Source organism: Lithobates pipiens, unplaced genomic scaffold (genome assembly GCF_037356315.1).
Source record: "Lithobates pipiens isolate NorthernLeopardFrog02 unplaced genomic scaffold, aLitPip1_a1.2 Scaffold_16, whole genome shotgun sequence".
Classification (NCBI taxonomy): Eukaryota; Metazoa; Chordata; class Amphibia; order Anura; family Ranidae; genus Lithobates; species Lithobates pipiens.
Window position 1 is genome coordinate 148,136,800 of NW_027507748.1, and position 24,454 is coordinate 148,161,253.

General features: G+C 41.7%; 1 protein-coding gene across 1 annotated transcript in view; it reads right to left on the minus strand.

The window, feature by feature from the left end:
• Positions 1-2,564: 2,564 nt before the first annotated feature.
• The window catches only part of SMG6 (SMG6 nonsense mediated mRNA decay factor), a 479,367-nt gene continuing 457,477 nt past the window's right edge, over positions 2,565-24,454 (minus strand). Inside the window, exons 17-19 of the mRNA XM_077480585.1 lie at positions 12,592-12,803; positions 6,207-6,288; positions 2,565-5,765 (exon numbers count right to left, since the gene is read on the minus strand). Coding sequence (XP_077336711.1) covers positions 5,635-5,765; positions 6,207-6,288; positions 12,592-12,803 — 425 coding nt within the window. The 3' untranslated portion in view covers positions 2,565-5,634. The remainder of the gene's footprint in view (positions 5,766-6,206; positions 6,289-12,591; positions 12,804-24,454) is intronic.

Below are 24,454 nucleotides of genomic sequence, written 5' to 3' on the forward strand. Positions count from 1 at the left end.
CCCCCCCGTCAGAGGAGCAGCCGATTGGCTCTCCTCTACTAGCGTCTGACAGACGCGAATGAGGAAAAGCCGATCACCGGCTTTTCCTATTTACACTGTGATCAGCCGTGATTGGACAAGGCGGATCACGTGGTAAAGAGTCTCCGTCTGAGACTCTTTACCGAGATCGTAGTTGCAGGGTGTCAGACTGACACCCGCAACAACGATCACCGCGATGCGCGCCCCCGGGGGCGCGCAGCGGCTCAAAATCCTGATCACGTCATATGACGTCCGGTCAGGATTTTGAAACCACTATGCCGCAGTGTATCTGCTATAGGGCGGGCGGCAAGTGGTTAATAAAGTCATTGCTGCTAAAGGAGGTTCGAATAGCTATTATCTTCAAGGGTTCACGTTTTCCTACAGTACTGTGAATGTTTAATGGGTGTGTTCAAAACAGACGTGAGAAATTAGAATTGTTTGTGTGTGATCAGTTTAAACACATTGTGTTTGTCTATTGCGATTTAGATCAGATCACATTTTATGGTTACTTACTACAGAAAGCCAGTTAATTCCAAGGGGGTCACATACTTTCTTTCCATACATGTGGCCCATGGTGAAGTAAGAACAGCAGTGTGAAGGCTATATTTGAAGTATAGCCAAAGCTCTTTTGACTATACTTCTCCTGGAGGTCACAAGAGCAGAGTTCTTTCCACACTCCTGTGACCCGTTTTCAGCAGTGGGCTAAAGCTCATTGCCGGCTGACGTCACCTAGGCAGTCAGGCTCTGAAAAGATCCTGACCAAATGGTCGGAATCTGCCCAGAAACCTGGACCAGAAGCTGGCTCAGCCTCTCAGCAAACTGGTGAGGGCCTAAGCCATTCACTCACGCCCCCTCCACAGCTCAGCATTTCAGTGAGGGCTAGAGGTGAAGAGCGGAGAGCTTGTGATTGACAGGCACCAGCATTCTGCTCACGAAATACTGAGAACTGAGTGATCAGCGATGTTTGATCCCTCAGTTATCGGTCTTCAAGCCAGCTTGTTTTTCTTTTTTAAAGAATAGCTCAAAAATCAGAACAGGAATTATAACAAACATATTCAGATATACTTTTTCATGTTAACTAATGTAAAAGTAATGTGTACGTTTTTTTTTTCCCTCTCATAAGTAAAAGGTATTTTTCATCAGCTCTTGCATTGTTTTCCCTGGTTTAGCCTTCATCTACATTTTGCTACAGTAGGCGCCATTGCTGTTTAGTCAGTATCTTGACTCTGTGGCTTCCTGGACTGAGATGCTGCCTTAGAGATATCATGGCCATATTAATCCTGGTGCCTGTGCAGTTCACAAAAGTCTGACATAATTCAGCCCTGTGATGCAGCCTCTCAGCTTCCTGAAAAATCACATTACAGTCTGATCAATGGTGGAAAGGAGACTTCTTCCTGCAGTAAAATTGACCCCATCCATTTTTTCTTACATTTTTAAAAAGATTTAAAAAAATGTGTATACTTATTGTACATACATATACACATACATACACACCATTGCTGAATTTATACATGCCGACTAGTTAAAACCCAACATTTTTTCAATCAAATTGCCTGCTATCCTTCGGTATTGATAAAAAAAATAAAAAATCCTTTATGATCAAGTGATGGTCCTCTTTAAAGATTGTAGAATGCCCTACTTCCTGTGAGCCCCGGGATTCAATAACATAAGCCCTTGAGAAGCTTCAAATCGGCTGAGGGCTTACAGGATGATGCTGCAGACGACAATGACATAGCATGGCACTGCTCCCTGCAGCATGCAAGACTGTCCACCACACCACCACCACAGGTAGACTAGGAAGAGAACCCAGCGCAATATGTGATTGGCCAGAAAATTGCAGGAAAAAAAGCAAGTTAGGTGGTTGGGGCCCGCATTAAATTCTGTAATGAAGCTTTAAGTTGCGGTATATCTTCAAAGATTCCTCAACGAAAAGGGATGAGCAAATATAAATTAGAGTTGTGTGACTCCTTCCAACAGAATCTGTATGATCTCCCTATAGTTTCACTGCTAGATCTAGCCATATGCATTAAAAGGTGGTCAATCTGATTCCTCTTGTACCAAATTGTATTATAACTGTAATGTCTGCTTTGATTTTGTAAAGCACTGTGCAAACTGTTGGAGCTATATCAATTTTGTATAATAATAATGAGAAGATACAAAACCGATCATAAAAAGTTTACTTCTCAAATTGTAATTGTAGTGATAAGATGTGTTCCTTTAGCCCTAGGTACAAACACAAGAGATTTGCGGTAAATATAATGACCAGAATCTGAACTATGTGGTCACCCATTAATCTTTGCTATTACTATAGTAAGCCAAAATCCAATTGGTAGTGTACCACACAATCTTTGCCACACTGAAAAAGCCTAAAAAAGCAGGAAAACTGCGCTACTTAAATTTGAAACAGTGTCTGATGTTCGGTGCTTGTTCAAATTCAACATATCTGCATCTAAGCCAAATAGAGTACAAAGGGTGATCTCCCTGAAAATAATGGGTTACAGTCAATGAAGAGAAAAAAAGTAAGAGTAATAAACACACTGACTGCATTTTTTTAAAAATGTTTATTAAGAGCTTTTTTTGTCAACCAAACACAATGTTTAAAAATAGCACATGACAAATATTCTTGTCGGGGGTGGGGGAAAAAAAAAATGAACATGTAATGGAAAAAATAGTAAAGACACACAGAAGCAAAACACTCATGCTACACAGGTGACAAAGAACACACCAAAACATTTGGGGAAAAAAACATAAGCTTTACAACAGTAGCAAGACAACCCAAGCAAATATAATAGATTAATGGAGCAGGACTGTCATAGGATACAAGATGTTTTCTGGATATTACCTACTGTGGGCCATATTGCAGAACTAACCTGTCCAGAAGTCTTGTCTCATTACCAGGACGCTATCATTTTAATTAATAATGAGGCACAAAGCAAAACCTCAGCAACCAGCTAAGATCTTTAATGAGACTAGTATATTGCTAGAAGATCTTTGCCATGGTTACTGCACATGTCTATGCTATTTGCACATTATTAAATAAATCATACAGGATAGGTACCACTCAAAACACTTTTTCATTTTGAGATGGGATTAGGCAGGTCACCCACAGACTCATTTCCAAGCTTTGCACATAACTTAGGTTTGTCATTACGAAAAGGTCTCACTTGTAATACCATTGGGTTCTCTATTTTACATTACCAAGAACACAGAAGCAGGAGTGAGACAACGCTGTCTGGTTCAGGTAATAAATAGCAGAGCAGATGCTCACTACATGGCATCCATCTGAATCTTAAATATCAAATTTGTGTGGACCTTGCCTTTAAATGGTTAAAAACACCACAACATGTATGAATAAATATGCCTGCCCACCGTTTATTGATAAAGGTGTGTGCAAAAGATTGAATGTCCTATTTATTTTGCATGGAAAATGTGCTATACTCCCAACAGAATGTTTGTTTAGCCTGTACATTGAACTACAATGAAATCTATCCACAAAAAAACAAAAAAAAACAAAAAAAACAACTACTTTTCCCATTACTTTTAAAACGGCTCTAATAAAAATATGCACACAGATAACTCCGCTCATAACAAAGTTCACTACAAAAAATAAAATATCACTCTCATCATGTAGCGATTATCTCCTTTTATCAGCACTGTTAGGCTAGTACTATGGAAAAGACCAGAGCTACTAGTTCCATTCCATTAGTACACAATCCCACCCATCCACATTAATAATATTTTTTTTCCGAAAGCCAGTTTGGCACCTGACCCCATTTCAACGTAGCAAAACATTCCTATAGTCTTTGCACCAGAGGAATTAGCCAGTTCCCTTATCAAGGTCTATTCTTTTCACTGAAGATCTGTGTGGCTGGTCCACTAAATAAAAAGGGTTAAATTGAGAAAACGGTTTAGGCCAAGAAGAACATAGCCAGGACCATGTGGTTGATTTCTGCCTGCATCTCTAGAGACTGATCTTATAAAGTATTAGGGAAAAGGATGACATCAGGACCTACAGAAGACTTTTAGGATTTTCAGATGTCAGGTCTTGGCTGGGAATGACAGAAACTGCTGAAAGCTTTGGCTGCCAGGGAAACCTGCCGAGAACATCTGTGTAACCTGGTGTGTATATCCATGAAGATCGGTCAAGCAATGGAAGAGCATTGTTGTACACTTTATGGAACAAGATCCTGCTTCATCTCTGATTTTTTTTTTTAGTGGCCACAACCACACACCGCCCGAAAAACGTAAAGTTAGCTTCTTTAAAAAAATAAAATAAAATAAAAAAGGGGTAAAGCAAAGAATGCATTAAAGGCAAAAAATATGCTCTTATTGAACCAAAACTTATAGGAGAAAAAAAAAAAGTTATGTGGTAACCAGGAATTGGTACAAATAAATCATGGCTGACCTCCTCAAACTTTTGCAAGAAGTCTAATTGGAAAAACATTATTCCACCTTAGATTAGGTCTAAAATAAAAACTAAAAGTACAATAAAAAAAAAAAGAAAGAAAGAAAATGATGAGTCTGCTATCCTGCCTGTAGGAAGAAATGAAAGTCTAAAATATCTGTGGGGCATGTAAAAATGACATCACTAGTGAACAAATAATAAAGCTAGAGAAGGTACCTGTGCCACTGGCAGGAGAAAAGAAAATGATGAAGGCAGCCACTACTACTAGCCTATAAGGACTTTACACCTTCGCTTATCAATCAGACCCGAGGTACACTGACTATTGACCAAGCAAAGGAAAAGCATTGTTGTACACTTTATGGAACAAGATCATGCTTCATGTCTGAATTTATTTGTGGCAACACCTACATACCTCCCCAAAACACTGAGACTACCTCCTACAAAAAATAAGGGGTAAAACAAAGCATGAATAAAAGGCAAAACAAAAAAGGATGCTCTCACTGCACCAAAACTTAAAGAAAAGAAAGAAAAAAAAAAAAAAAACACAAGCTATGTGGTAAATAGAGGAATCAGGACAATGAAAACATGGCCGACGACCTGCTTTAACTTTTGCAAGGTGTTTTTGATGTGAAAGGATTGGGCTATAAAATATTCAGCAAAATGTTATTTTACCTTAAATTAAGGCTAAAAGTAAAAAATAAAAGTACAGTAAAAAAAAAGAAAAAAAAAAGAAGAGTCTGCTAACCAGTTCCTAAGAAAGAAAAATACCCGTGGGGTCTGTAAAATAACATAGGCATCACTAGTGAAGAAATAAAGCTAGACAAGGGATCTGATACACTGGCAGGTATTTATAAAAAAAAAAAAAAAAAAAAAAAAATCATGAGGGCTGCTACTACCAGCCTATAAAGACTGTGCACCCCTGCTGTTCAATCAGACCCAACGTACATTGACACTCCTATCCGCACACCCTCATCTAGCCCAAATTACAGCAAGCTCCTGTGCTGAGGGTGCAAGAGCAGAACGTTTGCTTTTGCTCTAGTTTATTTCAGATGGCGGGTTGGAGTCTGGGGGAGCATTTGTGTGGTTTGACACGGGACAGTTGAATTGTTAAACCAGGACTAACAACCTCTTGCCCCAATGGGTCACACACTGGATATTCTGCTCTTTTTTTCTTGCACACAAGGATTCCTTCCTCTTGACATGTGGCTGCTTCACCCCACTTTGGCCCACTTGAGAAATGCAGGGATGTCTCGCACAGGGACGTGCCTGGTCAGGGCCTTGACTCTGAGGTTACGGTCATCAGTTAGCAGGACAACTTCTCTTCTCAGGCGTATTGGATCATCTGAAAAGAGGACAGAGAGCAAGATGAAAACATAGGACAAGAACATTAAGAAGGGCATATGAGGTACCAGACTCAGCAGCCAAAGGAAATATGCAACAGCTTAGCAGCAAGTTCTCACAGAGAAGGAACGTGGGAGCGGAGGTCGACTGTGAAGAGGAGGGGGAAGCCTGTCACTATCTGACACTGGTAACCATCCACTGTGTTACAAACCAGAGGCCAGAAATTGTCAGTCCTAGGTCAGAATCTCTCGTATAAACAAGGACAGCTGTGGCAGGTTAATCCTATGACAGATGTTCTTGGGCAGCCCATGATGTCACTTTAATCTGCCACAATAGGACAAGGATTAAGTGGCACCACTCAAGGTGTTTATATATCAGCATATTAGGTCCAAGGACCAAGAGGTATGCATATGTTGCTAAACTATATCCAATGAGTTTTTACCTTTTTTTGATGGCATGAATTCTTTTGCACTGTCCTTGCAGTAATGCAGACAACAAGACAAGATCAAATCATCATTGTTGCCCTGGAAAATAAATACATATTAGAAATTAAAAACATTTCAAGTTTATTGTATTCAATTTCAAACCACCAACATAACAACCTTGCATCGCTATCTCCCTCTCACATTCACCAATGCACACACCAAGGCTAAATGTATTACTAGTCAAATACCTTACGTTCATGGTTGAGGGAGGAAAAGGAAGAATTTTGATAAAGCCTGCACAAGCATGAGCAGAAAATACAGATTCCATGCAGAATTTAAGGTTTTGCTGTAGGGACTGAACCAAGGAGCCTCTTGCTGCAAACCAAAGCATGTCAAAATGTTCACTCTTCTACACTGTGTGTCAAGTCCCAATGTGTTATTAGACGCTTATCTTGACACGTTATTATCTGTGGATAATGCACACCTCACTGCTTTCCAAAGACTGGGGTAGTCCAAATGAACTTAAAGCATAGAAGCACACAGAGAGCGCATAGGTCTAGCGCATTATCCTCAATACATGTTTTATTTAATAAAAATTGAGGTGAATATACTCACAAACCAGTACTTGTGTCATAGCATTATCATAAAATCATCTGCTTAAATCCATATGCAAAAATCCACAACACTTAGTAGTAGTAGTCACATCAGCTAATGCACTTTAAGGTTTCCCTCTTCTTCAGAGCCTTGTTTAGATGTCTCTTCGTGTTGACAAGGAAGTTTTCAGTCAGGATCAGTGCTTTCTCTGTTTAGTGCTGCTGAATATAGCTTCCTTGTTCCTCATTGAGGGAGCTATATACAGCAGCAGTAAACAGAAAAGCGGGGGGTTGTGGCTTGCGGCGCATGGAGTAAGATGTTCAGCTATCCTCCAGTGCCAGTCCCGCCTGCTGCGGACATGTGCAGAAGGGTAAAAGACCTCTAAAGACCAATATGGCAGCTGTCTACCACGCTCTAGGGCGAAATTCACAGAGGTTAAGAAACGTTTGATGTCACCTACGCCATGTTATACCCAGCCGATTGCACGTGGCTGCAAACAACGAAACCCACTTCTTTGACAACCCGAATGCTGCCTCTGAATTGCTGGATCCCAAGGAGCATACCTTACGCAGACAGGCGGCGACCTGAATATCAGCTTATTCCTGCCCAGTTGGGCTGTATTGCTAATCTGAATATTCTCTTTCCTGCATCATTGGCTTTTCCTACTGCAAGGCTGTAAAGAACTTCTGTTTTCCTGTTTAATATACTGCCACTATTGATAGTGGAACTGCAAGCTCCTTCGGAACACCCAGACGTTGGGGCCCCATTTGTATCTGTCCGGCGAGGACGCTTAAAGTTAAAGTTCTTTCTCACAAGTTTTGTAGGGTCTGTGGCTCCAAGTTCAGGTTTGGTTGAGCTACCTATCCTTACGGATGAACTATAGCCAGCTAAACGTTCTCCACATTTATTTTATGACTGCCTATATATGTGACATTTTATCCTGTTATATGATGTCCCTGGGGGTACACCCCTGTTCTACTCAGTTTTGGCCAGTGGAAGGTCCTGGACCTCAGACCATCATTACTGTTACAAATACTTATGCCACGGTGTTACCTTGTCCTAGATGACCCAGGCGTGGGAAGTATTCTTCCTCCATCTGGGCCAATTAACAAAGTCAGTCTTTATGGCGGTTAGATACAACTTGCTGTCCTGGAATGTGCAGGGGTTGAATGATGGTGTGAAAGGGTGGCACTGTTCTCCACTCTAAAGCCATATCCCAACACGGTGGCGTGTTTACAAGAAATCTACCTTCAATCTAATACCCTGTCGCTGCTCCAGCACCAGAGTTTTTTTGACACACTTTCTCTCCACCCACACTGCTTATTCCAGAGGGGTCAGAAAAAAAATGTTCCCTTTCACTTGATGCAATCCCATGTGGATGACCAAGGAAGGTATATCTTTCTGATGTGTAACATTGCTGGGGTTGTATGCATTATAGCCAATATATGTATTCCTGCACCCTTCTCTCCAGACTGCTTGAGATGGCTAGCGCAATTCATGGCACCGTACTCCAATGTGCCTATATGGGCAGTAGGAGATTTAAATAATCTTCTGGATAAAAGCAAAGACAAAATTTATATCAAGTAGGGGTGGGATTACTGGTGTAGTGGGCCCTACTCCATTTGCTAGACTGATCTCAGAGCTGGGGCTATGTGATGTGCGGAGGAGATTCCCTGAACGAAAAGGTTACTCTTGTTACTCTGCTTCACACAAGGGACTATCCCATATAGACTAACTCTATGGCGCTGACTATGATACAAATGGCAGAATACCTCCCACAAACTCTCTTTGATCACTCACCACTGAGAACACAAATTGCCGTTCTGGGTAACATTGGTCCCAAGTTATGGAAAGTTATTACTCCTTCTGGTTTAATCTCTTCCCACCCACAGACCCTCTCCCTAAGGGGATCAAATCCTTCCTCTACTATAAGGGTACGGCAGACCTTGGGGTCGTTTGGAATGCCCTTAAGGCACATGTCCGTGGGCTTATCAAACAAATCTCCAACATTAAAATGGCCATTAAGGAATGGAAAACCCTTGTGCTCAGGGAAGCACGTAAAGCAGAACAGTATATTATGAATCCTTAACCTCATTCGGAACGTGCCCAATCTCTACACCAAAAGTCACCCTTACAGCTGCTGAGAACAAATGGTTCTTTACACAATGGAAGTACTTTGAGGAAGGGGAGAACACTGGGCACTTACTAGCAATAATAGCTCGGTCAAAACAGGGAGCATCACATATAGAAACTATCAAGGACTCTGCAGGGAACAAGGTGTGGGATGTAGCTCAAATCTTATACGTCTTCAATGTCTTTTTTTAAAGAGCTGTACAAATCTAAGGTTAGCCCCAGGGAGGAAGTACTGGTGCAATTTTTGAATGAACCTATTACAATTACTGCAATTACTGAATGAACTTATTACAATTGAGGGGCTGACTGAAGCAGTGGCCGCTATGGCCAGTAGTAAATCCCCAGGGACTGACGGACTACCAGCATAAACCTACAAACGATACAGTGAATCTCTCTTGGCCACACTTCTGAAGACTCTGAATGATGCTCTTGGGAGAGGGTCTTTGCCTGTCTCTATGAGGGAAGCTATAATTTTATTATTGCCAAAACCGGGTAAGGTCCCCTTATTGCCTGACTAATATAGGCCAATATCGTTAATAAACACAGATATTAAACTACTGGCCAGGGTATTTGCCACTCGTCTAGAGAAAGTGGTATCGGGACTCGTACACCTTGACCAATCAGGCTACATACCTGCATGATCAACGGCACTAAATATTAGATGAGTCTTTCTAAATATACAGCTTCTGGTTGATAACCCGGACAACAGGGCTGTGGTCGGTTTTTCTGCTCGACGCTGCCACAGCATCGAGAAGAGATACCTATGGGCTGTTTTGCATAAGTTTAGAGTTGGGAAAAGACCTTTCTTGCATGGAATCAGCTGCTTTATGAAGCTCCCATTGCAAGAATACGCATTAATGGGGTACTCTCTGAAACCTTTCCCCTGCACCGTGGAACCAGACAAGGGTGCCCATTATCCCCTCTGCTCTTCGCCTTGGAGCTGGAACCTCTGGTGGCAATGGTGAGAGCGTCTCCAGCCATAGTGGGATTTCAGAGGGGTGAGAGGGTAGACAAACTTTCCCTATATCCTGATGACACCCCAATATACCTAGGGGACACAGCAGGATCCATGGAGGCTGTCATGCGACTTAGACAGATTTGGTGCCATTAATTAGCACAAATCCTCACTGATGCCGTTGGACCCTTTGCCTGCAGCCTTCCTCCTATAGCCTCCCAGGTCAAAGTGGTTAAGTCCTTTAAATATTTAGGGGTACAGGTGACAGGGGATGTAGGAGACCAGTTCACATTGAATCTTAAACCTATCATGCAGAAATTTAGGCAAAACTACTCCAGTTGGTGCAAGCTGCCCCTCCCTGTCACTGGCAGAGCTAACCTCATCAAAATCGTGTGGGCTCCCGAGTTGCCATACATTCTCTGCAACGCTCCCGTGTGGATCCCTCAACATTGGTTCGCCCGCATTGGGAGATGATCTGGAAATATGGAGTTGCTAGGGTTAAACTGACTACATTAAAATAACCCAAAGAGCAGGGGGGACTGGCGGTACCTCATTCTTTCTGGCCGCCTATGTTGCAGCACCTGGCTGCGTGGGATCTCCCTTTGGTGGCTGACCCATTCAGGACATTGCTGATTAAAGCCTTGGAGTTTTCCGCTCTGTCTTAGCTGGAAATGGGTCTGCCAGAAATGCCAGGTTGATGCCCTACAATCCAACTCCTACGGAAACTTTGGGTAGAACGAAAGCATATATTAGTTATCACAGGTTTTTTTCACCGATACCCCTATATGGATTAATGGGTCCTATAGGGAACTGGCTAAACTTGGATAGAAGCTGGAGTTAAATATCTATCTCAACTTTTTCTCGGCAGGAAGTGAAATCGTTTAACCAACTCTGCGTAGAGTTCCCATTGCCAAGTACTAGGCTCTATATGTACATGCAAATCTGTCATGCTTTCAGGGCAGGACATCAATGTTTTAAGAAGAGGATTCCAAACTTTTTATGGATATCCTCTCCACCTCTGACAAGAAGGGGATTATAGCCAATATATATGCATTTCTATTGACGTGTATACAGGCTCCAGATTTGCTGCCCTGTAGAGGAAAATGGAGGCAGATGTCGGCCCTATAGATGGGGATACTTGGGAACAGATTCCAGCTGCTGGACCACTTGTGTCATTATCAGCGGCGCATAAATTGTACAGCTACAAAAATGGGATAGATGGGATTTGCCCATATGCCCGAAGTGTCAAGTACACCAAGGAACACTTATACACATGTTATGGAGATGCCCAAAACTGGTGGGATACTGGCAGGAAGTCATCCAAACTATAAACAATATATTTCAGGTTCAACTTGATTTTACTCCAGTTATGTGCATTCTAGGTGGACTGACAGAAGAAATTTACCCCCCAACTACTTATACAGCACTGGTTAGATTACTCTATGTAGCCAGAAAACTGATAGCAAGATATTGGTTATCCTCAAATATACCTACCTGTCAGCAGTGCATACAACAGGTTAACAAAATATTGATAAGGGAAAATAATACATACCTTCACAGGAATACCCCTAATAAATAAAATAAAAAAAATATGGAGGGAGTGACTCGAGACTACAGGGGTGGCACCCCCTCTGCTCATACTCACTGGACTACTTCAAACTTGAGAGCGTCATGTCTGGCTCTAAATGAGGTGTCAAATGGACATTGGCAGGTTGGTGCAATATGTATTTAGGTACAGAGGAGATACATACACTGGGAGAGTTTGAGAGGGGGGGGGGGGGGGGGGGGGCGGGGACGAAAACAAAAATTAGAAAATGTATTTTATTGCTATTAGTGATATGTATGTTTGTTTGGATTCTACTTTTACTCTACCTGTGGTGCAGGATCCACCATCAAATTTGTGTGGACTCTATGCTAACAAGTTTATACTTTATGAGACAAAAACAAATCTTGTCAACACTAAGAGATCGTCACCTTATTAAACAAGGCTCTGAAGTAGAGGGAAACTTTGAAACGCGTTAGCCGATGGGACAAGTGTTGTGGATTTTTGCATATGGATTTAAGCCGATGATTTTATAATGCTATGACACAAGTACTGGTTTGTAAGTATATTCACCTCCATTTTTATTAAATAAAACATGTATTGAGGATAATGCGCTAAGCCTATGCGCCCTCTGTGTCCTTCTGTGCTTTCTTGCTGCAAACCAAAGTATTAACCAATAAGCCCCTTGTAAGGTAAAATAATTTTTTTCAAAGTGTATAAACCAATCGATTTTCACTTTGTGCTAGTTAAATACCATCTCAGAGTGCACAGGCCACATGGCGGCTAAGTGGTTAATATCCATAGGTTTCAACATTAGTCTCCTGTTCAATTCTCTCCAGGGACATCTGCATGGAATTGTTATTTTCTCCCTTGCTTAAACAAGTTTCTTCAAAGTTCCTCAACAATTGGGTTGTTAACCATCTTTCCTGCAAATCTGCTCTACACAAGCGTGCTTGTATCACAATGGTAAGGACAATAGACAGTAAGTTCATGTGGTTAGGGACTGCTATGAAGGGTCTATTTATTCTACAAAGCACTCTGCAAAATACTGTTCCTAAATTAATATGCAAAATTAATAATGGAAAACATCAGAAGCCAGAGGAGAAAAAAAAAAAAAGACTGTATTCCATTACATAGGAGATAAAGGTCATTCAGACAAATCTAAGAACGATGGTACCTTCTGCCCAGAAATGTCCTCACTGCGAAAGGCGATAGACTCCAGCTCATTGCCACGACTTGTAAGAGCTCGCAGATTGGGGTCTCGAGACTCAAACCTCTGCTCCAGAAACTGGATGGCTTTCTTTGCTTTCTCCTGAAGTGAGCGAGTATTTCCAGCACTGCGCTGATCAAATTCCTGTCCTTTGGCAAGACCATCCAGCTCATGGATAACTGCAAAACAAAAATATGCCAACAAAGGTAACAGAGGAAAAAAAAAAATGGAAACCATAAGAATACATAGAAGAGACAGGTTATGAGTATGAACTCCCAAATTAAGATCCAACATTTCATATATTTTATTATAAGAACTGTACCAAAGCAGGCCAGTAGCTTCAAACTTCATCATCAAAGAGTGTACCAGGAGCAAATTAAAGGTTCCCTTTTCACCTTCTCATCCAGTCCCCGTCAACTATTCTCTACCTTCAACTCTCCACTTTGTCCTCCACTGTACCCCCCCCACCCCCTGTCGAGGAGATTGCTAATCACTTAAAAAATAAGATTTGTGATGAAATTTCCACCCTACAGGTATCTCCCCCAGTTAACACCCAATGTCAACAGGTACAATTGACACTCCCCTTATTCAAACCCGCTACTATAGACGAAGTTGCTAAACTCCTTTCTAACGCCCACCTAACCACCTGTGCCCTGAATCCTATTCCCTCTCAAATACTACGGTCACCCTCTCACTCTATCCTTCACACTCTAAGACCCACATCTTCAATCTCTCCCTCTCTTCCGGCATCTTCCCCAATGCTTTAAAACATGCACTGGTCACCCCCATACTTAAAAAGCCATCCTTGGACCCTACCAATCTTAATCTACGCCCCATCTCCTTGCTCCCCTTTTCTTTCGAAACTCCTTGAAAGCCTGGTCTAGAACCAACTGAGTAACCACCTCAAAAAATAACAGTCTTGGTCTCTTCAGTATGGAAATGTGCCCTCAACACTCAACAGAAACTGCTCTTCTAAAACTCACAAATGACCAACTGCTAAAACTAAAGAACACTATTCTGTACGCCTACTTCTGGACCATTCGGCTGCCTTTGATACAGTTTACCACCCCTTCCTCCTCAAAAAAAGGCACCTGCAGTGTTAATTACAATTCTACTTCCTCCTCTCCTCTTCCCTTCCCTATCGGTGCCCCCCAAGGTTTTGTTCTTGGACCTCTCCTATTTTCAATCTACACCTCTTTCCTTGGTCAGCTGATAGCCTCACATGGCTTTTAATATCATTGCTATGCTGAGGACACACAAATCTATCTCTCTGCCCTGCAACTCACTCCCACAGTCTCCTTGCGCATCACTAACTTACTAACAGACATATCTGTCTGGAAGTCACACCACTTCCTCAAACTCAACTTGTCCAAAACCAAACTCATAATATTTCCTCCCCCGTGTGCCTCTTCTCCTGACTTCTCTATCAAAAGCAATGGCACTACCATCAACCCATCCCCACATGCCAGAGTGTTAGGTGTTATGCTGGACTCTGAACCCTCCTTTTGGCTCACATCCAATCCCTTTCCAAAGCTTGCCGCTTCAAACTCTGCAACATCTCCAAACTACATCCCTTCCTAACCAATGAAACCACAAAGCTCCTGATTCACTCCCTGGTTATCTCTTGCCTTGACTACTGCAACTCCCTCCTCACTGGCTCACCTTTAGACTATCCCCCCTTCTGTCTATCATGAATGCTGCTGCTAGACTCATCCACCTTACAAACCGCTCAGCGTTTGCTACACCTCTCTGCCAATCCCTCCAACAAATTAAATTCAAAATACTAACAATAAGTTACAAAGCCATCCCCAACTCTGCCTCCAGCTACATCACAAAATACCAACCTAATCTTCCCCTTCGTTCCTCACAAGACCTCCTGCTCCCTCATTACCTCCTCCCATATTTGCCTCCGGGACTTCTCCCGAGCCTTACCCATCCTCTGGAATACCCAATCTGTCAGACTATCTGCAAATCTATCTACTTTTAGGCGATCCCTGAAAACTAACAACTGCACTTATTTTCTTCATCAGCTCATCCCCCACAGTTATTACCCTTTGTATGACTTGACCCTCCCTCCTAGACCGTAAGCTCTAACAAGCAGGGCCCTCCAATTCCTCCTGTTTCAAATTGTATTGTAATTGTACTGTCTGCCCTAATGTAAGCGCAAACTGTCGGCGCTATATAAATCCTGTATAACGTTACAAACAAAATGTATTTTATTGGGATTTCACGTGACAGACCAACACACAGTAGCACATAATTGTGAAGTGTAAGGAAAATGATATATGGTTTTCAAATTTTATTTACAAATAAATTCCTAAAAAGTATGGCGTGCATTTGAACTCAGAGCCCCCCCCCCCTTCCCCCTTGTCAATACTTTGTAGAACCACCTTTCCCGGCAATTACAGCTGCAAATCGTTTTGGCGATGTCTCTACCAGCTTTGCACATCTAGAAAGTGACATTTTTCCCCATTCTTTGCAAAATAGCTCAAGCTCTGTCAGATCAGATGGTGAGTGTCTGAACAGCAATTTTCAAGTCTTGCCACAAATTCTCAATTGAATTTAGGTCTGGACTTTAACTGAACCATTCTAACATAGAATATGCTTTGATCTAAACCATTCCATTGGAGCTCTGGCTGCATGTTTAGGGTTGTTGTCCTGCTGGAAAGTGAACCTCTGCCCCAGTCTCAAATCTTTTGCCTACTCTAACAGGTTTTCTTCTAAGACTGCCCTGTATTTGGCTCCATCCATCTTCCCATCAACTTTGTCAAGCTTCCCTGTCCCTGCTGAAGAAAAGCATCCCCACAACATGATGCTGCCACCACCATGTTTCACAGTGGGGATGGTGTGTTCTGGGTGGTGTGCAGTGTTAGTTACCTGCCACACATAGCATTTTGCTTTTAGGCTAAAAAATAAAATTTTGGTCTGATCTGACCAGAGGACCTTCTTCCACATGTTTGCTGTGTGTCTCACATGGCTTCTCACAAACTACAAATGGGAATTATTATGGCTTTCTTTCAGCAATGGCTTTCTTCTTGCCACTCTTCCATAAAGTCCAGATTTGTGGAGTGCACGACTAATAGTTGTCCTGTGGACAGATTCTCCCATCTAAACTGTAGATCTCTGCAGCTCTTCCAGAGTTACCATGGGCATATTGGCTGCTTCTAATTAATGCTCTCCTTGTCTGGCCTGTCAGTTTAGGTGGATGGCCATGTTTTGGTAGGTTTGCAGTTGTGCATTCTTTCCATTTTCAGATGATGGATTGAACAGTGCTCCGTGAGATGTTCAAAGCTTGGGATATTTTTTTTTATCACCTAACTCTGCTTTACACTTCTCCGCAACGTTAGCCCTGGCCCGTCTGGGGTGTTCCTTGGCCTTCATGATGCTGTTTGTGCACGAAGGTTCTTTAGCAAACCTCTGAGGGCTTCACGGAACAGTTGTATTTATACTGAGATTAAATTACACATATGTGGACTCTATTTACTAATTAGGTGACTTCTGAAGGCAATTGGTTTCACTAGATTTAAGTTAGGGGTATCAGAGTAAAAAAGAGATAAATAAAAATGCACGCCACACTTTTCAGATATTTGTAAAAAAAAATTGAAACCCATTTATCATTTTCCTTCTACTTTGCCACTTTGTGTTGGTCCATCACAAAACCCAAATAAAACACATTTATGTTTTTAGTTGTAACATGAAATTTTTTTTTAAATTTGTATGAATACTTTTTCAAAGCACTGTATATTTGCTGATCTGAATATCAGGTATCAGATAAATGCTTATAAAAATGTCAGATGTGGGTCTCCTCTGCCTGACTGGAAATACTGCATTGTGGAACAGTCAAAATAACGGATACACGAACAGGTGCCCCCCTCACCATATGCCTGGATGTTACATCACTTGGGCAATAGGTGTTGTTTTGTGAGACACATTTAAATTTAAACAATAGACCAGGCATGTACTGGCCATCGGGACTACCGGGAATTTCCCTGTGGGCCGATGGCTCAGTAGGCTGGTCAGGAGTAGTCCTGGAGCCGCTGCTCTAACAGTGAGTGATCGCGATTTCACTCCTGTCACCAAGGAACAGCTGCAGACACTTGCTGGAGTGAGGATTAGGCTTTCTGCTACCTCCAGCCATCAGACTTTCCTTCCTCTCTCCCCTTATCGCTTGTCACTTATCACATGACTGGAGAGAGGAACGAGAAGCTGCCTTCAGAACTGTGAGTGTAGGTGGGAGGGGTAGGCGAGGGAGGACTCCGATGTGAAGGGGGCTGTTGATGGGGACACTCCGATGTGAAGGGGGCTGTTGATGGGGACACTCCGATGTGAAGGGGGCTGTTGATGGGGACACTCCGATGTGAAGGGGGCTGTTGATGGGGACACTCCGATGTGAAGGGGGCTGTTGATGGGGACACTCCGATGTGAAGGGGGCTGCTGATGTAAGAGGACTTGCTTATGGGGGCACTGATGTAAGGGGGTGCTGTTGGGAACACTCAAAATGAAAGTGGGCCAGTCTGGATGAAGTCCAGGGCCAAATTTTTGTCCCAGTCCAGCCCTGCAATAGACCAATCTGTATTATATATTTGTACATATACGCAGAGTGGCCACTTTATTGGAGGTATATGCTTTGCAATATAAACGGGCAAACAAACCACTTGGCTGCAATTCTGGAAGTAAAACACACAGACACAATATGGTCAATGAGTGTAGCTCTTTGAATAAACATCAGAATGGGGAACATGGGTGATCTGAGCAACTGCATCTGTGGAATGATTGCAGGTGCCAGTCATTGTGGTTATAGAATCTCAGAAGCTGCCTATCTTCTAAGATGTTCATTCAGCTTCTGGAGCTGCCTTTCTCAACTAGGGTTCCTCCACAGGATTTTAGGGGTTCCATGAGCTGTGTCTGATTGATCTCCTATTTGATGATGCCTGCATAGTTCTGGGTCTAAGGCCATTATTCAGAAAAAGCAGCATAACACCAGAATTACACCCTTTAGCTATCAGGAAGGGTTTATTCTTCTGATCAAGACAGCAAGAGGGCGTTCTACCTACTTAACACAATTTTAAGGGACATTTTCCCCACTGAGCACCAATGAATTGGTTTCACAAAGGATTCACAGAGACCCAAGAATTATTTCAAGGATTCCTCAGGGATAAAAAGGTTGAGAAAGGCTTCTCTAGAGGTTACCAACATTGATGTGTAGAACATCCCATGAGCGGTAGTTTTATGAGTGAAAAAGGATCGTTAATGGCAGGGTCAAAGGAAAATGGCCAGACTTGTACAAATTAGTGAAGTCTATAACTGCTCAAGCAACCAGTCTTTAAAACAGCTGTGTGCAAAAAGAGGACTTTTGACTAACTTGCAAGTTCTATATTTTGGAGTACAGTAAAGGACATAGGCAAAGCATTCATAAACACTGGGTTATAGACCTGTACCTTCAGGTGACTGGACACTGGCTAAACTTTTGGGGACACGCCTCTTGGCACTTTCCCTCTAACTCTACCCCACTCTGAGTCCTCAGTACTGTACGCCAAGATATGCAATTTGCAGGTAAATCAAAATTTCTCTTATATTAATCATGCAGTACAGGACACAGGCAAAATATTCTTCGATCATGGGATGTCCCCAAGCAATGAATGAGGGAGGGCAACAAATGGCAAACAGAACTATGCCAACAGGCCCAGCAACGACAACAATGGTCAAATAGACTCAACTTCAGTGTGCTGCTGCAAGAATTTTGAAGCCAAAGATGCATTCACAGATTTGACATTCACCTGGTAGAACTTTCCAAACAGTATGAACAGAGGACCAGGTGAAAACCTTACACAGCTGGGCTACAGAGGCCTGGTGCCAAAACGCCCAAGAAACTCCCGCCGATCAAGTGGAATAGGCACATAAAAGCGCAGGAGATTTATTCTTGAAAGTATAAGCTCTAGCGATTGGATTTCTCATCCATCTCGCAAGAGTTGACTTGGGAAGAGAGCCGCCAACTCAAAGACTAAGGCTAAGACATCTAAGGAAGTATCCCCGATGGGTTCAAGGGTGGTTTCTGTTTTTGCACGGCAGAGAGAACAAGCTAAAAATAGGTGATGCAATAGGGGCATTACTATGAGGACATTTTTTTCAAGGCAGAGAGAAACCAGAATTCTTACAAATAATAATAATGCTGAAACCTGTCTCTTCAGAGTGCTTAAAGTGATCTTAAATTTTTTTTTTTAGATTTTAAAAATAAATAGCTATACTTACCTGCTCTGTGCAATGGTTTTGCACAGAGCAGCCCTAATTCTCCTCTTCTCAGGTCCCCCCGCCGGAGCTCCTGGCCCCTCCTCTTCTCCAAGTGCTCCCATAGCAAGCCACTTGCTATGGGGGCATTCGTGCATGCTCGCTCCTGAGCCCCTTCTGTGTGTCCATAAGAACGCCATAGGGCTTGGGTGAGTATTAGGGGAGAGCTGCATACTGAAGGTTTTTTACCTTCATGCATAGAAGGTAAAAAAACCTTCAGCCTTTAGAATCCTTTTAAAGCAAAGTGTAATCTCTGGGATTTAAGTGCCTGTGTTTAATACTGGATCTTACTGGAAGTGTTTTTTCTTGCTTTCAGCAAGATAGGAATACCAGACTCAGGGACCACTTTATCGTTCACAAGCAGGATCAAATAGAAGGCCCTGAGAAAGCAGATCTTGCCATGGTTGGGAAAAGGTCAAGGGTTGTCTGCTAGTAGTCGGAATATGTCTGTGTACTAGGTTTTTCTGGGCCAATTTAATGCAATGGGAAACACTCTCTTGCTCTCTCGCTTGGAGCAAATGAGGCCGAATTTGCACTGGAGAGAAGGCATAGCTTAGTCTGAACTAAGACCAGGAAATTATCAAGGCATCCCAGGCCAGTGCTAGAGGATCCTTGGTCCTGGCTATGAACAGAGGTAGTTTGTTGTTGAATCTGGAGTCTGGGATTTCTACACCGAGTCACCCAATTCTGATACATCAGACTGAAGATATCTGGGTGAAGATGGACCACTGGAACATAAACTACTCTATGGATGTGGAATGCAGAGATGGCTGGACAGTTTCCATGAGATCATCTGCTTTGCATCCTTCAAAGTTGTAAGACTACTGGTGCCCACTTGGTGGTTGGTGTAAGCCACAGCCTGGTATTATCTGAGTGCTGCCAGTTTCAGGGTCTTTGCAGAAGAACCAATATCCAATGCTGCAGAGCCATTTAAGGATAAAGCAGGAAAGACTTCCCTATTGTTAAAGCTGGGCTGGAAATCCACCAGATTAGAAAATTCCTTACTTGACAAGACAGGAGTATGGGTACATATCTCCCAACTTTTTGAGATGGGAATGAGGGACACCTATCAAAAAAAGTAGGTAGGCATAGGACACACCCATTGCCACGCCCCCTTAAAGAAGAATTGGGCAAAAAAACTAGGATTGGTTAAACCCAGAAGTGCTTTTTTTTTACCACTACTATTCTTTTATATTGGCTTTTGGAATTTACAAATGCAGCAATTTATAAATAAGATGAATAAATAAGATGAAAGGTTTAGCACTGGGAAACACTTTTTTGATAGATAAAAAGTGAAATTTATATACAACTATAGAGATCAGACCAAAATGAGGGACAAATGAGGGACACTGCTCCAAATCAGGGACAGTCCCTCAAAATCAGGGACAGTTGGGAGCTATGTGGTTAGGTCAATAGAAAGAGCATGCCTGCTCCAAGTCAAAAAGATGTTGTATTGGAGAAGTATTGAATGAAAATGGGCAAATGCTACAGCCTTAAAAAGGAGGCTACCATAAGGAAAAGAAAAATGTTGTCTAGCTAACCTGTAACCTACTGTAAATTCCCTGAGTTCTGAGAGCAAGAAGAGGTGCTAGGACCTTTGTGATTATTTTGGGAGCAGAGTATAGGCCAAAGAACAATAGGACAAACTGGAAATGACTATCTGCCACTGCAAAGCGCATAAAAGCATGATGAGGCATTTGAATGAAAATATGCAGTTGGGCATCTTGGATGTCTATGGATGCTAGGTACTACGCTTTTCTCAGATTCTGATCTTGCTGATTTCATGTGAAAGTTTGGAATTTAAAGCTAGGGAAAGTTGATGAATTTTAAGTCCAGAATAGTCCGCATACCCCATTGGGCTTTGGTACTGTGAACAGGTCCCTTTGAACCTGTTAGAGAAGCGGTCTGGGATGTCTGTGACCCAGAAAGATGCAAACTGTAACAGAAGTCCCTACACTCTTAGGAGTGAGGGTGTCCATTCACGGTGAACAGGGTTTTGGGGAAGACCTGCTGGGCTTTGAGTCCCAAGTCTTGTGCTGAAAGGAAGGGCTGAACAGAAGTCTGGAAGTTGAAGGCTGGGTATAGAAATTTTTAGGAATCTTTCATTAATTGGTCAAGACACCCTCCTTGAAAATGTGGTGTCTTTTACAGGCAGCTTCAGCTGCCCAGACTTTTAGCCACATAATTCTACAAATATGAATGGAGATAGGGGCCATTCTGGAAATTTGTCCCATGACATGGCATACACACACAGTGCCACTCTTCCTGGCCATGCCTGCATAGTATAGTAGTACCCATCAACTTTTATGGGCCTCCAATGTGCAGATGTGGCCAAAAAGAAGAGGCAGTGGGCATCAGATCTGAATAAGTACGCATCTGTGACAGGTCTCATGTACACTGCTGCTGCTAAACGGACGTTTATGCTTCATATACATGGGATGTTGTTCAATCTCTCCTGAACGATTTAACCTGACAGCTATAAAACGGCACCTGAAAACAGACGTTTAGCTGCGTTTACATGCCGCATTTGATAAAATGAAAAACGTCTGTAAATGAAATGCTGCTAAACGTGAATTACAGCGTTTAAAAGCTGTTACAGGCATTTGGGGTTTCAAATGCCTCTGAACATCCATCTGTACATGTACTGATAAGATAACAGAGGAGAGTTCAGGGGCAGCTGAAAAAATGCCCAACTGCTCCTAAATGTCCGTTCACCAGCAGCAGTGTACATGAGGCCTAAGGACCAGTTGGGTATTTTTTTCAACTGCTCCTGAACTCTCCTCTATGTTATCTTATCAGTACATGTACACAGGGCCGTTTATAGTAATTTCTAGGCAGTTGAGTTTAGAGGCTTTTTTTGGAACACAGAAAATGGGTTCAAAAGCGGAGTTTATAGGCATCTCAAGCACCAAACGCTTCTAAATGCGGCAACTCACTTTTAGCTACGTTTCGTTTACAGCCATTTTTCATTTTTGGTTATTTTGAAAAAAAAAAAAAGAATAAAACATTTTTCAAACACATCTAAAACGTAAGCGTGGCAATACGCTGCTAAAGGCGGCATTGTAAACACGGAAAAGTGGACATTATAAATGTGGGTTACTATCTATCAAGTTAAATAGTTTAGGAAAGGTTGTAAAAAATGTTTCCGAGTACATGAAGCCTAAGTCTGCAGGTCTCCAAAGCGCAGGCACAATGGTGTTGTATAGTCAACACACAAAAGGAGGCTGCGGACTTTGGATCTCGATACGTATGCTTCTGGAGGGAGAGGGGGGGATCTGTTTGTTCAGCAAAGGGGGACAAAGAGAATAAGTGAACGTTGTCTGAAAGTGTATCTTTTCTTGGAGGCTGCCAAGATTCTGTTCTCCATAATAAGCAAAGGGGAAAGGAGCTGTGATTTCAGTGCCTCTGTTGTGGACTTTGAACATGATAGATGCTAATAGAATAGAAAACTCTTTTACGGCTTGTGAATACAAACCATGTATTTGAGCAGCATCTACCCAAAACTGAAATATATTTTTCAGGTGGACTAGCCCTTAAAACGTCAACATATAGTGCTCACCTGTGCATTCAATATTCCTACAGTATACATAGAGCAATTATCTGCTCATTGTTCAAAAAAAAAATACATTTTACATTTCAACTGTACTGGTAGAAGTACCTGGATGAAAAGCATTTGCCTTGATAATTTTAATACTTAAATGCAACATAGTCGACATATGCATTTTTGATAAGTAACTAGAAAAGAATACTATTACATTTTATTTAAACAGTCCACAAAAAAAATTTTGCATAATAAAGTAGGAGAACTATTACTGTCAATATATTTATAAAGGTGGGTCTGTGCTTTATCTAAGAACTCATGCTTTTTAGGACACATTTCATATATACTGGGTTTTGGATTTCTAATTTATAGGATCCTTTCACCACATATTGCAACATATTGCCTTTTATTTATCGATATAGCTTTGCCATAAATTTTTTTGCATAATCTCCTGTTAATATACAGACGTCTGTGAAATGTCCTTGCCACTACACATAAATAATGCTGCCAAGGAAATGGGCAGGAAAGGGTAAACCTTGTAAAAACTAGTTATTTGAAAAAAGTCACACCTTGCCTCACAGGCAAGTTCCCATGGTAGGGTTAGGTTAGATAGAGATACTTAAGGTGTGACTGGCACTGGAGAATTCCTATGAAGGAGGAAAAAGGAGAAAGAGAATAGACATGTCAAGTGAACCACTAAGTTTAAAGTTTCTATCTCTGCCATAAGGTTTCTACCTGCAGCCCCATCTTTTCTTGCCAGTTTATAGCACTTCGCCCTGGCAGCACTAGGGTTCAAATCCCAACCACAGCACTAACTGCATTGAGTTTGCATGTCCTCCTTGTGCCTGCGTGGAGTTTCCTTCCATACTCCAAAGACATACTAGTAGGTTAATTGGTTCCTGTCTAAATTGGCCCTAGTATGCGTATGTATATACGAATGTGAGTTTGGGACCTTAAAAACAAAAAAACCTGAGACCAAGATAAATCACTTTAGAATAGTTTTCTACCTTAAGGCCTAGTTCACACCTATGCATTTTTTACAGCATTTTTAGTTTTTCAGAAACACACTACAGTCCATTTAACATGGTTTCCTATGGGTCACGTTCACATCTGCGCATTTTATGGAAAGGGCCAGGGACTTTTTTCTGGTTTTTGGTTCCATAGACTTCAATGGATCAAAAATGTGTATTTAAAAATGCAAAATGCACCTGGAATATGCAAAATGTAACATGCATAGGTGTGAACCAGGCCTTAAAATGAATTATAATCTGTACAATTCAATAATAAACTGAATATGTTATTTAGTGGCTAAAAATAGATTTAAAAAATACAAATACAATAATGTGGTTGAATAGGTGTACACATCTTATAATTTGCGATGTGACTGTGATTTATCCAAACACATTGTTAAACAGTAGTCAGAAAGACCTGCCATCAATGAAAGCGACTGACTGAGCCCATGTAAAGTTCGGCTGTTCTGAAGGATTTCTCAGACATTTACTCAATTGCCTCTTACAGCAGAAGCCAGTATAAGTTTACAAAGCTTTAAAGAAGACCCCATTTTCTGAAAGGCATCAGTCAGTAGAAGTTCCAAAAAGGCCATTAGATATACTATGGGACAGGAGGAGAAAATAGAGCACAGAAGTGACATTACCAAGAAGTGAACCTTCATCCAAAATAATAATGATAATATCCATAAAAAATAGTGTCGGACTTTACTGGCACAAAAAAATGGAGCACGCATTTTTATAAAAAATATCAAATTTTATTACAAAATGTAAAAAAAATTAAATGATGACCTATTATGGGTCATAAAAACAATGCCTGTACATAATGTCTAGATGATATATACTATCCGCATTTGCTTCTTCAGGACACAGAGGAGACTTGCAATGCAACTGAAATTCTCTATGTGTTCTGAAGAAAACTGAGAAATGCATTTACCCATGAGGATCTCCACAGAGTACTAATGCTATTATAACTAGTTGTGAGAAAATCTGAATT